This window comes from Drosophila takahashii, chromosome 2R (genome assembly GCF_030179915.1).
Source record: "Drosophila takahashii strain IR98-3 E-12201 chromosome 2R, DtakHiC1v2, whole genome shotgun sequence".
Classification (NCBI taxonomy): Eukaryota; Metazoa; Arthropoda; class Insecta; order Diptera; family Drosophilidae; genus Drosophila; species Drosophila takahashii.
The window spans coordinates 23353507-23368321 of NC_091679.1; the positions used below are offsets into that span (position 1 = coordinate 23353507).

General features: G+C 36.4%; 1 protein-coding gene across 1 annotated transcript in view; it reads left to right on the forward strand.

Moving 5' to 3' along the window:
* The window catches only part of LOC108067801 (terminal nucleotidyltransferase 5C), a 53049-nt gene that overhangs the window by 2189 nt on the left and 36045 nt on the right, over positions 1-14815 (forward strand). Inside the window, exon 2 of the mRNA XM_017157003.3 lies at positions 540-2013. Coding sequence (XP_017012492.2) covers positions 1000-2013 — 1014 coding nt within the window. The 5' untranslated portion in view covers positions 540-999. The remainder of the gene's footprint in view (positions 1-539; positions 2014-14815) is intronic.

Below are 14815 nucleotides of genomic sequence, written 5' to 3' on the forward strand. Positions count from 1 at the left end.
ATCATCGTGCTGGGGGATAGAAAGAGATGGAAGGAGAGAAAGAGGGAGAACGCGCCCGCCAAATGGCAAGCATTTACATACCAATACACATATGTATGTGTATACACATACATTCGCGCGATATTTTTCGGCATTTTTGTTTTTGTTTTTTTTTCGATGGACGCAAAAAATAAGTAATACAAATTGCGCGTTTGAAAATGGGACTTTTTATACAGCTAGCTCCTTTACCGAACGCAGCAGTTAATCAAAGAAAAAAACAAGTGATAAAAACCAAGGAAGGAGCGAGTGCGAAAGCAAGGGGAAACACGCGTTCAAAAGCGATTTTTGGCTAGCTTTATAAAAATAAATCAACAGCATTTAGAACACATAAACAAAAAGCCCTAACGGAATGCCGAAAACAATTATTCGACAAAGCAACTAACCAATAACTAAAACGAATACTAATTTTGTTTTCTCTTTGCTCTCTTTACATGATGATGCGCCCGCGCCCTCTGTCTCTCTGTTTTATCTTGCGGTAAATATGAAATGCCATCCAAAAGGGGTAGCAAAAACGAAGAACAGCAATTTCGCCAAAAAGACGCAGTTGAGAAAAAGTGTTAGCAAGTGAGAAACAACATTAATGAATTTCGTGATTAAAAACATTTCAAAAGGTGTACAACAAAAGCTCATTTAATATAAAAATAAAAAGAACGCAAGCGAAATATACAAAATAAAAAATCGCGGCGCGCCAACAACAAAACGTGGCACAAACTAAAAACACAAAACAAAAGCTCAACGAAAACGAGAGCGAATGCGAATGCGCGCGCGCGAGTGAGATAGCAGTTAGCCGCAGAGAGAAACGAAGAGCGGTAAGCGAGAGCGACAACAACAAAACACCAGCGCAAGCAGAAGCCAAAAGCCAATTGCGCACGAAACGTAGAACGGAGAGAACTAACGGAACTCTACAAGCGCAGCACGGATAACGGTTAAAAAGGGCGAAACACAGAGAACACGGGGAAAATGGTAAACAAGGTGAATGGCAAGAAGGCGGACAAGGACAAGGAGAGGCAGCGAGAGGCAATGTCGCCGGCGGCGGGCAACAACAGCAGCAACATCGAGAACAGCAGCAACCTGAGCAACATAAACAACCAAAAACCTATTAACAAAACAGCAAACAACAACAACAAAGCTCAGAATGCCAAGGCAAACAGCAACAACAAAAAGAACGCAAATGCAGGCAAGGGACAACAGCAACAACAACAGCAGCCGCAGCAACAGCAACGCGGCAGCAAAAAAGCCAAGCCACAGCGGCAACAGATATTCCTGCAATCGCTGCCACGCGACAGCAGCAACTACAGAAGCAACAATTACAGGAGCAACATCACCATAAGCAGCAACAGTAGCGGCAACAGTAGCAGCAACACCAACAAAAGCAGCAACTTGGACACACCGGCAACAGTGAACAGTGGCGTGGGCAAAGTAAACCCCGCCGAACTGCTAACGGCCGCCTTGGCCGTGCCCTGTGCCAAATGCTCCAAGCCATCGATGATCTCCAGTTTGACCACCGCCGTTGCCACCGTTCCCACAGCCTCCGGCTCCACCTCCACCTCCTCCGTTTCCGCCTCCTCCTCCTCGTCGTCGTCGTCAACCAGCTCCGGATCGGAGACCGCCAGCAATCACAGCGATCTCAACTATCCGGAACCGGTTGTCTACTCCAGCAAGCAGTACCGCAAGTCCAAGTCCTACATGGGGGTATCCCAGTACAACAGTTCTTCAAATACCTATCGGGGGCCCAATGCCGCTGGCGGTGGGGGTGGTAATGGCAACCATGTGGCCTACAGACGCTCCCAAAGCGATCGACGCAACTCGTTCGATCGCACCTTCGCCGAAAGGAATCGCGACTTTGTGCCCATTGTGCCGCCATCGCGTCCGGTCCTGTCCTCTTCCAACATCGCCGGAGTCATGGCCAGTTCCACCAAGCTGACGATCATAGAGCGGTTCGGCAAAGGTCGTGTCGCGTATCCCATAATGCAGGTGAGTGGAGACGATATATCTGATATACAGGTAGGGGGTTCTATATGAGTGGGTACCTACATTGTTTTTTAATGATAGTGACATATAGGGACTTTACTAACCTAAAATCATAAATCGAATAATAAATAGGCTATTACATGGTTAAAACAATTCTCCAAACGTCTGACTCAAGGGGAAAAATAACAGCTGCCCCGGGAGAAACCAACATCTGTAATCAATGTTGCAACTCTTACTGTAAGATTACGGTACAGAGCACTTCTTTGAAATTATATTGATTATTTTTCAATATTTCCTTAACGGAAAAGGAAGAATTATGATTCAACAGGAAATACCACGATAAGAGCGTTGATTCAAACTTCTGATTCAATATAAATATATATTTTTTTAATATCCATCAAGAAGGTGACAATTGTATATGGACTAGATTTTTGTATACAATCTGAGGTCAAGACTTTTATTTCTGATTAAAAAAGTAATTAATGGAAACTAGGAATTTTATATTTCTCAGCTTGAATTTTTATTTGCTTATTTTTCACTTTGGAATAAGATTTATGTGCTGACCTAAACATTTTATTTAAATTTAGTAATTAAGAAACTAGTCCTAATGTAATAGATTTCCTAAAAAGTCTAGGAATTCCGCAATAATCAATTTACAAAAACTTCCAATCTCACCTTCAAAATAGTTTTGTAAATTGTGTAATTGAGAACCATTTAGATTATGTGATATGAAATCATTACCGACTTAGCGTAACACTACAACTGTATTCAAGATAATAGGATAGTTTTTATTATCACGGGTTTTTTAATGTTCTTAAGCTCTGCCTCCACTGTAATTAAAATTTACTAAACTGAGGAAATCATAAACGCAGTATTATAATGGCTCCCAAGGTGGGAAAACTTTCGTAACTTTCCATTAGTTGCCACCATTCGAGAAGTTTGCGTTCTAATCAGCTTCAGCAGCTACCGAAGGAAGCAGCTATAATTAATGGCACACAAACAAGAAGTGGTGATAAGGAAAAAAGAGCCCGAAAGGCGAGAAAGCGAGTGCTTACTCATCTATATATTTTTGATAAGCTGATTTCATTTCGGGAGTCGCGAAATGGAGCACAAACTATACACCACAACTCGAAACAAACAATCTAAGACTTTTCTCCGCACTGATTTGCTGGACTTTTTCGCATTTGTTTTGCAATTTGTTATCTCTTCCCTTTGTATAGTGCATATATATATATATTCTTTTTGTTTGTTATTTACGGTTATGCACTTGGGGCGAAATATTACGTATACGCCCTGGCTGACAGCGGGCAATTTGTCGCCACCGATTTTGTGCAATCGAGAGAGACAAATGCGATGCTAATATACGGAAATACTGATGTCTCGCCTTGAATCTCCGTCACTCTTAATAGCTGCTTATGTATATTTAAATATTCTGGCCCAACAACTCGAGATCCCAACAATATGTTAACCAAAGATCTGCCAGAAGTTCGAGTCTCAGGTATTTTATGCAAATTTCTCACTGACGTCTCTGACTTTTGAGTTTGATTTTATTGTGGAAAAATATCAACCGAAAGTGGTTTGATTAGCATGTGCTGCGGCACTTAGCTAGTTACCAAAACTAGTTCTAAACGAACCAAAACTCTAGAAAAAAATAAGACAAACTTATGCGAAAAGTGAAACTTGTTTGCCATATGTATTTTGCCAAAATAAAATGGTTGCCTAGGGATGATTTAGAAAGCTCAGTTTGAAATGGAGACAAAGGGACTCATTTACAAGACCTTAAAGATTTAAACCAGTCATAAAATTTCTCAATTACCGGCATTTCTGGGCCTTCTTGCCTTCGTTTTGGGCCGCTTTACCAACTGTTTCAACAATTTGCTTAGCCTTAGCATTGCCTTTGCTGGCCTTCAAATAGTAAAAACAAAAACTAGACGAAAACATTGAAAATTTTCAGAAAAACAATCCGAACACACATTTTCTAATGAATCATTAGAACTAGATCTCTCGCCTGCTTGTTGATGTTTACTCTTTTGGGCCCAGACATACATAAATTCGCCCCACGTGAATTTTGATTCGCGAGCACAGTGGGCCAAGTTGTGTCAACGGCTGGTGAAATTGTTTTGGCTTGGAAACAAATCTCTCCACACGTGGCCAACACTTCGGCAACGGAAGCGAGACCATTGATAAGATAGTGTGTGGAACTTGTCACAATGAAAGCTCTATATATTTGGCATATATGCAATCTTTCAACGAGGAGTACTCTGCTTTCCATACTTAAAGTTTTGATATAGTTATCCATTTATTTATAAATGCCATTTAACTTTTACCTTAAAAATAAGAAAATAATAAATAAATTTGAAATAATAAATATGATATGCTTCACTATCTTTCGTAAATTATTAAAAATAAAAGTCGTAACTCCTAGAAATTGCATTTAAAACCAGAAAACTGACCTTTAATTTAAATGCAAAGGTTATCCACCCTTGTATAAAAAGACAATTCAAACTCGTTTTATTAACAGTAGAGAGTAGAAAAACAGGTACATAATCAATTTTAAAACTAGAGATAAAGATGAAATCGCTAAAAACTTGACAGTACTATCTAGTTTAATCAAAAACTCTGATTTTAATTAAAGTAAAAGTGGTCAAGTTCATTTTCGGATGAAGTTCTCGTTCAAGTTAAGATGTCAATTTGATTATGTTATTACACAATAGCAATTATCGGCTAGAGATATCGCATAAGTCCAGTTATCACAGGAAGTTGGAAACTAAAGACAGTTGCCTATCAAATATTATGATAGAACAATAATAACAAATAAGTTTCCTAGGAAATATATGTATGCGTATTGTTTATCGATCAAGCAGAAATACAAAACGTCAACGGTAACAATGCCCTTACTCTTTTGCAACTCGAAACGGTTTTTAAACTGTTTTAGGATTTTTTTTATCTTACATATTTTACCTGAGCGTTGGCAGTCAAATTTTTCGCTTTACATTTTCGAAACGCATATAAAATACGTACTCTACTTAATATGTGTTCCCAGTATGCGGGGATTTCCAGACTTGATTTGAATCTCGTCAAAGATTTGCAAACATTCTGAAGCTTATCAGGCCGGGCGATTGTACAAGCACACATAGGTTTATATATTGAAATATATCAACTCTTCTGCTTACGTCAAGCTTCACTTGATTCGGTATGCGAATACGAGAGTGTGCTATATGGACAGGTGGAAATGTTTACAAAGAACCGTCTGAGTTACGAACTTTCTATTGGAGCAGGGGCAGCTGATATAACTCTCTTCCCATTTGCAGTTAGCTTTTCCAGTCGATTCTTTTTTTACGATTATCTTAATGGGTAAATATATTTAATAAATATGTATGCGCCGGTGTGTATCTGCGGATCTATAGCGTGCAAAGCTTTTTATATTTTTTTCTTAATTGTTATATTTATTTCTATTATTATTTGAGTCAGTAAATATTACGCTACCAAATTGCATATTGTTTTCGCGAATAGCCACAGCTGTGTGTGGCCAACTTTTGCTTCAGTTGGGTTCTACCAATTCAACTGCGTAGTAAAAATCATTTATAAATATGATTTTGTTGGCAAAAAACCTCGTTGGAGAACGAAAAAAGAAAAAAGATTGTGGTGCGGCCAAAACTGCAGTTGTGTGCGCGATTCTTTTGATTATGAAAATCAGTGGTAGAACAAATTAAATATAAAAAGAAATGGATTGTCAGCGGCTCCTATCACGTGTGCTTGAGATTCCACACGCTTATCGTGGCTGCCAAAAAGCGTGCAAAATATAATAAATTCAATGGGCACTGGCCACACAGAAAAGAGCCCCTCACCGAGGCTAGAAAGTTTCATGACAATTCAAATTTTCAGATTTATCACACTCCATACCTCCGAAACCTCAGGCGATATAGCGATTCTTTTTTGAGCTCAGCTAACTTTCCGCCTAGGTAAAAAAAAAGAAAGCGAATTTAAGCCCAGCCTGAAAATAGGCAACATGAACTAGGTTCTTGTTAAAAATATTCATTACATGACAGTAAAATCCATGTAGAGACTACTCTTGTGCAGATTGTTGCATATTGAACTATTTAACGAACTTATAAATATTTTATTAACACATGCAAGTAATCTATTTTTTATTTAATGTAAATTAATAGTTTACGTTTAACTTTTGTTTATAAGATCACAGAGGATGCTTATGTCTGTTGTGAAACAGTTAGGAATATCTGTATTAAATATCTACGATTTTATTCTAATTACACCAGTTCACAAAAAAAAAGAAATAACGCTATAGTCGACTATCAGGTACCCCGTTACACAGCGAGGGAGATGAATATATAAAACTTTGATCGCGCATAACTTTTTAACAAATGGTCCGATTAGAAAAAAATAGGTATTGATAAACACAATAAAACTGCATTTGTGCTTTTCTGAAATCTGTGGGGCGCCAGACACCTTTTTAAAATCGTTTAAGGAGATTGTGGGAGTTAGAGGGGCGTGGCCCTCGGCTGAAAAAAACCTTGCGCTGCGTAGGAAGCCCAAGAACATGTATGGGGAATCCCAACATTCTAGCTTTTGTTCGTTTTTTTCCGAGAACTCAGCGTTCATACGGACAGACAGACGGACATGGCTAGATCGACTCGGATAGTGACCCTGATCAAGAATATATATACTATATAGGGTCGGAAATGCTTCCCTCTAGCTGTTACATACTTTTGCACGAATACAATATACCCTTTTACGAAGGAAACCTTTGTTTTCCGGTAAGGTACGTCTGATTAAGAAAAGGACACCTAAAATTTTTTTTTTTGGAAAAAAGACCCTGTAAAAAATACTACTTTAATGTTTCTGCCTCACATATAAAATTTGTTAAGTAAATGTAGGTATGTAAATGTGAAAATCTGTTCGGGATTAATAAACCTCATCAAGAGGCGAATGACAGCAGGCGAGGGAGATGAAAGGTAGACCTATTTCCACTCCACGAGAGTTCTTTGTGGCTATGTCCGCTAATTAGGGAAGACAATGGCCCTGCAATTAGGGGAGACACCCGATAATGCCGCGGGAATAATGCCTGGCGCCTGCGAAATCAGAGGCGACGGCAATCGCTGGGCAGAGGCAAAGTCTGTTGGGATGACGATGACCCCCAACCTGACATCATATAACAACATATCTATGAGGAATTTGTGTGTATACTCGGATTCATTTCTGTGGCAGCATAATAATAGGTTGTTGAATAAAAGTAAAAACAAGACCATCAAAACGCTCAGACCACCGATAAGAAGTGAAGAAATGCAGAGGAACTTGAAATGTTTGCGGTCGCCACACAAACAAATGCATATTCCCATTTATTTCTATATTTATTTATTTTTGCTTTTGAGGTGCCTGTTGCCGTCGCGATAAGAAAGCGAGAAAAACAGAGAGAAAAACGCGAGCGGAGCGTAGAAAATACAGGTTCAATTCGTGTTGATAAGGCAGAGACAATCTGTCGGGGGGCAGTGGGATTGGGTGCTTGAGAGGCATTCCAATCAACGAAATTGTATTTATTTTAAGGCACTCTTATAGATTTCAGATTGCATTGATTCCTGATACCGCAGAGAGCCCACTTGACTTGTCGTAAAAGCAAATGCGAATACAATGTTTGGGCTTAGAGGTTGTAACTGATAACCATGGCTCAAAAGTAGACATCGCCTGTCAGCGTTACGATCATCAATGAATCTTTGGAATAAGCAATATAGTGAGTGTACTTGATTTGACCGAAAGTTGGTTGAACCCTCGGGATGTCTAACCGATCGTTTTAAGCTCATGGGATTTCGTAACAATATGCTTATATAAATTAAACAAAGTGCCACATGAAATGGCTGCTTTTGATTATTTTGTGCTCGTTTTCCCTTTTATTATTTTGGTAGAAAGTTCGCCAAGCCGTGAAAAATAACACTGCAGATCGGAGAATATATTCTGTCCACATAAAGCATTAAAAAATTAATTAAAACGTAATAAATAATAAGTTTATAAAAGAACTTTATAAATCTCAGAACTAACACGTAATAAATAATATGCTTTTAAAACAACTTTATAAATCTTAGAACTCTACATAATTATTACTCGTTTTATGGTATATCAAAAAAAATATCATTGATAATTTAGAACACAATTTAAACATTACCAAATAAATATTTAAAGGAATTAAAAAATAAGTTAAATAAATTTTGTCATTTTCCTTTATTAAAGCATTAAAAAATTAATTAAAACGTAATAAATAATAAGTTTATAAAAGAAATTTATAAATCTCAGAACTAAAAGGTAATATATAATATGCTTTTAAAACAAATTTATAAATCTTAAAACTCTACATAATTATTACTCGTCTTAAGGTATATAAAAGAAAATATCATTGATAATTTAGAACGCAATTTAAACATTACCAAATAAATATTTAAAGGAATTAAAAAATAAGTTAAATAGATTTTGTCATTTTCCTTTGTTTTTGCTAATTTATTTAGACTCAAAGATATAATAGCGCCTGTTAGGGTTCCCTTAAGGTCTTTAATGTTAATCTGCGGCCGTCTACTTGCAAGTCTGTTAGTTTTTGTGGACAAACAAGCGCCAGATATATACGAACATGTTAATGCGAGTGTGTGCTTTGGATTGTGTACGTAAATTACTTGTTAGTCGCTGCCACTTGCATTCCTTTGTTGCAAATGCAACAAAATGCCTTGCAATGCATTCGCGTGCACCTTTCAAATTTTTTCAGCTTCGCCTAATCTCTGAGTTTGACTTGCAATCGGCATTTTGCCTGCCACCGTTGTTGTTGCTGTTTTGGCTTCGTGTTATTGTTATTGTTATACACTGCCAAAAGGTATTATAAATTTCTGCTCAGAAGTTTAGAGTGCACATAAAAAAGCATTTACGACCCCATCAATCATTCCAGGTGCCTTAGAGCGATTATTTGCTTTTGCCATTTGCTGGGTAACATCGCACCATTGGCTGTCAAATAAACATTGGAATATTTTCAAAGAAAACCTTTTAAATAAATAATGCAAATGCATATTTCTTTTTGTCACAATGTCAGTCAATTGAAGGATTGCAGACAAACTGCGGTTAAGGGTTTATTCAAGACTGGAATAATTTATTTTATTATTTTGTAAATCTGCAAATTCTTTAAATATTATTATTGATTCGATGTCAAATGAGACATCATTTTATTTTTATTATTTGCAATACTGCTATTTTAGGTTCGATGAAAGAAAGTCTTTGGGCTACATATTTTTTCGATCTCAAAATAATGGGAATGTTGCAATTATATTTTTAATATTTAGAGTTGTTAAACACTTAATTGTCAAATATAATTACTTGGTGGAAAAACCCTTCATTTTTTAACATAATTGAAATTAAAAAAAATAATTTTTTCTTCAGAGCATTCGATTGTCTTACCTACTTTCGTAGGTGTATTCAAGTTATGTGTTTTTTTATTAGGGGCCTCCTCTATTTGGTATTTAAAAGACATTTAACATTTATGCTTGACTAGCGCTTTATAGCCGGCTTCTCTGACATTTAAATCAGCTTCTGTAAACCGGGTGAGCGAGGGCGATGGGGAAATTAAAATCCTTTACAGTATCGATTTCCATGGAACACTTTCGGATCATTTCTGGTGGACAATAAAATACTTCTTCAGCTGATAAGTATTGTGTAATTGTATTTCCTAGAAATAAAGCCTAGAAATAGGTTTCAATGTTGCCAAATTGCTTTCTGATAAAAAATATAATTTATCTATTGTCTGTGTGTGTTTTGTGTGTCTGTGCGTGACACAAGTTACTTCCGGTAATTATCAACATTTTTGGGCTGTCTTCGTTTTTTTGTTGTTCAAAATAATGAAAAGAACACACACACAGAAAATCTGTGGTAAGGTTAAATCAAATATTTCAACAATAATAAGTGGGTTGAATCGGATTTAATGTGATTTTCGTAAAATATTTTTGTTTACGCTTCACTGTGACTTGCCATAACAACAAAAAAAACGGCCGAACTGTAGAAAATAATTCATACCAATTTTCCTATAATTATGACGAGGCAAAAATAAATGGATTTGCCAAATTTGTACTACGAAATGATGAAACGAATTTTAAAATTGGGTCTAAAGGTGTCCCAATAAGTAAACAGAAAGCTATATTTATTTTTGTTTACTATTTAACGATAAAAACGAGTATAAATAAAATGGATTAAGTTAATTTAATGAGTTGGAGATGCACAAAGAAGTTATTAGTTTTCAATTGAACAAAATAAATTGTACAACGTAGATAAATTGTGAGTTTATATTTTTTGAAATTTAGCTCAGTGTTTATAAATGGTGGTAAATTATTGGGAATTAGCTAATTAAACTTTAATATTAAATTTTACCTGAGAATATCCGCATGATATACATATGTACATCATGCGAGTCAGTACCTGATTTTATACTTAGATCCTGATAACAAAAAGGAAAAACAAAATGTTTCGGCTACAGAGCCTCATTAATATAGTATTTAGGCTTATTTTAGGTAAGGCCTATTGCGATCATTACTGACTCTCCAGTTTGTAATAATTCGCAATTCATGTAACATCAGATTTATAATTACTCCGACACTCGCTTGTCAATTGCACGGAATCGATGTGAGTGAACAATTGAATATTCAGTTCTGTTCTTAACAGATCTTCGAGTGAGTCAGCCTCACGTGCTGCTCACTACTCATGAAAAAAATAATAAAATCAGACATTTCAGATTTTCTCTCTTCATATTAATTATCAAATTGTGAAGTTTTTTATGATGTGGAGCGGTTCTGAGAATGCGGATGTGTTGAAACGGACGTTATTCTATATAAATATCTATTTATGCGCCTAAAATCCACTTTACTCCAAATCGTTTACTGTTCCGCTATTGTTATTAAAGAAGAAGTGGAGGCAAATAACCAAAAAAAATACGCTGTGTTTTTTTTTCATTTTTTGTTTGTTTTCTGTTGCCAATTTTTCAGTTACGCTTGGGCATTAAGAGCCGCTAATTCTTTTATTGCCAAAGTTGTAGAGTCATTTTTTCCACTCCGTTTGAAGATTGCCTTTGGCAAGGTCGTTCGTTAATATATCCTCTATATGTATTTATTTTTAAGACTAGTGCAAGAAGCCGTTTATGCATTTGTGGCTTTGCTGATGATTTCTTGGAATTTTTAATGCGACTTCGCGTAAAACTAAAGTTAACAGGTGCTGGAATGTCCAAATATGTATATATTTTTGTGTTGTTATTGTTATTTATTTATTTTTCTTTTCTTTTGGTATTTTGCCTTACGGCCATTTGCCAACTTCGTTTCGCAGCTAATGCGCAAAAAAAAAAAATAATAAAAATAAATTAAAGAGGAGCCAAACACTTTGTATCAAGATTTCTTGAGTTATTTTGAAGGGTTTCAACACTCGAACGCGGTATGTGCTCGAACACATCGACATCCACATCCACAGGCAATAGACCTTATACCAATTACTTTGGCCGTAGCTGTTATTGCTGTTGTTGGTGTAGCTAGAGTAATTAATGCTCCACTTAATTACATATTTTAAATTGGCTTGAGGTTGGAATTTAAAGGCTTTTCATAATTGTGTTGTTATTTACGAATTGGGAAAATAATAAACAAATTTTGTTGTTTTACAATTGCAATTATATTGTAATAAGAGCTTTAAATAAAAAATAAACACGTTTCAGCAAAAGCAACTTCTAGATGAGAAAATTATTATTTAAAAATTATTAATTTTATTTTAAATACAACTACATATTGTTAAAAATTTGAAATAACATTTTTTCTCCCATACATTTTCAGATACAATAACTTTAAGTATAAGTAGCGTATGCCATTTCTGTGCTTAGTTCACGTAATAATTAAACGTTTTCCACTGGGTGTTTTAACTTCTAATCATGCCACTTATGGGGGTTTAAATTTATTTCAAAACTATAATCGGTTCAATTTGATTGCGGCCTGTCTGTTATGGACTGCTGGCATACTCACTCGCACACAACTATTCACATATAAATACTTATGAATATAAATCTCATTGTATAAGCTGATTTTGTTTTGCATGCATATTCATTGGGCCGTGTGTGGTTGTTGTTTTTTGTTGATGTGGTTAAACAGGCAAATTAAAACGCCAATTGCAAGAAATGAAAGGCAACGTGGAATGAACGCATTTACAGCAGCAACAAACATCGGTAGGTTTGGCCTGGTCTCTTGGTCTTTTGCCGCAAAACAACCAAGCACTATAGTTAACAACAACATTAACAACAACCACCTTCAATGTCAATTCAATGCAGGTGGCTACGGCTGCGCCCCAGCTTTATTTTACCCGACTTTACCCGAGTTCAGTTCACTTCAGTTGGCTTAACTCGATTCAGTTTCAGTTTCAGCCAGAGCCAGCTTCAGTTTCATTTTCATTTTCAGCCTTAAGCTTTTTGTTTTGGTCAAAACCATTGGGGCTTTTTTGATTTATCTGTAACGCTCGCAAACCAACTTGATCGCTGGGTGCTGTGTCTGCTTAATTGTTTTGTTCGGATCAAAATTGTTATGTAATCGCATTATAGCTCATTGTATGGCGAAGAATTAAATGAGAGGAAGATAAGGTTGGCTTGTTCGAACTCCAGTTCTATTAATGGTATTTCTGAAATATCACAAAAGAATATTAGTATTCCAATTTAATTATTTATTTAATTTTATTTGTAATATTTCTTATTTAAACTTTATTTCACAATAATTAACCTCACTACTTATTCAAAAACTTCTAGTCAGATTGCTCTGTACATCCGCTTCGTTTGCATGTCGCACTTCTTGGTTAATCATATATCAATTTTTGCATTCGACATATCAAATGGTTATTGTATTTTGATTTATATCAAAGAAAAAGAACCACACCCATTAGCAACCCAAATACTTCTTGGCCTTCTATCGCCCTCTCGTTCTCACCCTCTAGATCTGATCAGGTGAATGAAGGATTACCCAAACCCAAGCCCAAAGACCCAAAACCGACACCCCGTCCATGTTTCTGAGCCAAGTGGAGCTTGTCTACAGCTTCAAGCTGAAGACTGATGTGACGGCAGCAGTAGCAATACAGCTAGTAGAGCACTGAACGAAATTATGTTAGTTAATAATTTAAATATGTTCAATGAAGTAAACAATTACGATATATTTTTTCAGTCGATAAACATTAGGAAATAAAACTTTACATAGATGAAAATACTTGACCTAAAAAGATAAAATGAAGTAAAGAAATAAAAGTAGATAGTTACCACCAGTTGCCATGAACTCTTGGTGGTTTCTCTCAGTGTAGGATCTGCAGTTACCGCCACATAGCACCAGCTAAAGCAACAGTTCACTGTGTTTCTGTGCGCCAAACTGGAAAGATCGGTTTCAGGTTTCAAGGACTTTTCGGTGGACATTCACTTTTGCCTATACTTATATGCATGTATATGCATTTTCGTACAGAACCACTCGAAAAACCAAAGAAAAAGAAAAATCGAAAAAAAAACTCTTGAGCTGAACTGCATTTTTGCGACTTGCGATCAGATGCAAGTCACTGGAGTTTCTCACTGTATCTCAAATCCAATGAAATCCCGAAAAAAGAAACAAACAATTGGGCCTCGCCCCAAGCTTTCAATTTGACTTTCAATTATTTCGTCTGCTGGATCTGAAGCTGCTCAATAAAGCAACGGTATATTTGCTTATCTGTTTTGCATGCCAACTGCATTAAAGAGCGGGAGGGGAGATGCCGAGGGAACGAGACACAAACACTCACTTGTCTCGTTTCATTGGCCGTTGCGTTTGCCCTAAGCGAGCGAGAGGATCGATGGACTGGACTATAGCTCCCGACCAGTCTTGCAAATCATTAGCCCTATAACATGTTAAAATTATAAAGGGTTTCGGTTTGGTATATAATGTGACCTTTGTTTTTCAGTTTGTTTGATCATCTACAAACTTTGCTGTCAGTATATAGTCCTACGCAATATTTTTATTCCACAGACTCTACTTATAATATTAACTTGAATCAAAATTCTCAATTCTTGTGTAAAGATACTTCTTTAAGATGGAATATGTTACGGAGCAATATAGTTAGTTTGAATACAGAGCCAATTGGTTGAATATAACTAAGCTTAAAGATTATTTTTATGTATGCCAACTTAAAACCTCCTTATTATCTAAGAATGAGTTAAAGTTTTAGGTATTCCTAACAATTTTTTAGATCATACGATTGATTAAAATGTTATGGAAAAGTAATAAAATCGGTGTCAGTAAGTCGCTTCGTTACTAGCACACCCTTTAGCTAACTAATGGGTATCAGATAGTAGAATCACTCGACTATAGCATCTACCAAAGAATTTTTGGGTTTTAGGATCTTAAATAATGTTAGCACGCCATTGCTGTGTATTTCCCCCATCGACTTGATTCTTTCATCCGCTTCGAGCATTTGTTGCATTCATTACACAATAAATTATTATACGGGTTTGCAGTGGAATCCAAAAGGTTTCGCCTGCTTTGGCGCCCACTCGCCACCCACTGCCCCACCTGCTCCCGCATCGTCGTCATCATAATGCCGATCATTAGTATTATTTTGCTCCAATGCTCTTTGCGATTGGATTGGATAACTCGTTTCGATTCGCAGCCAAGTGCAAACTTGATTCGAAGACGTCGCATCTGCAATTTTGACATTTCGAATCAACCTTGAAATTGAATGAGCGAGTGAGATTTGCAAACGGTCACCCCACAGTACCCCTCTGTTTAAGCCATAAATCCAT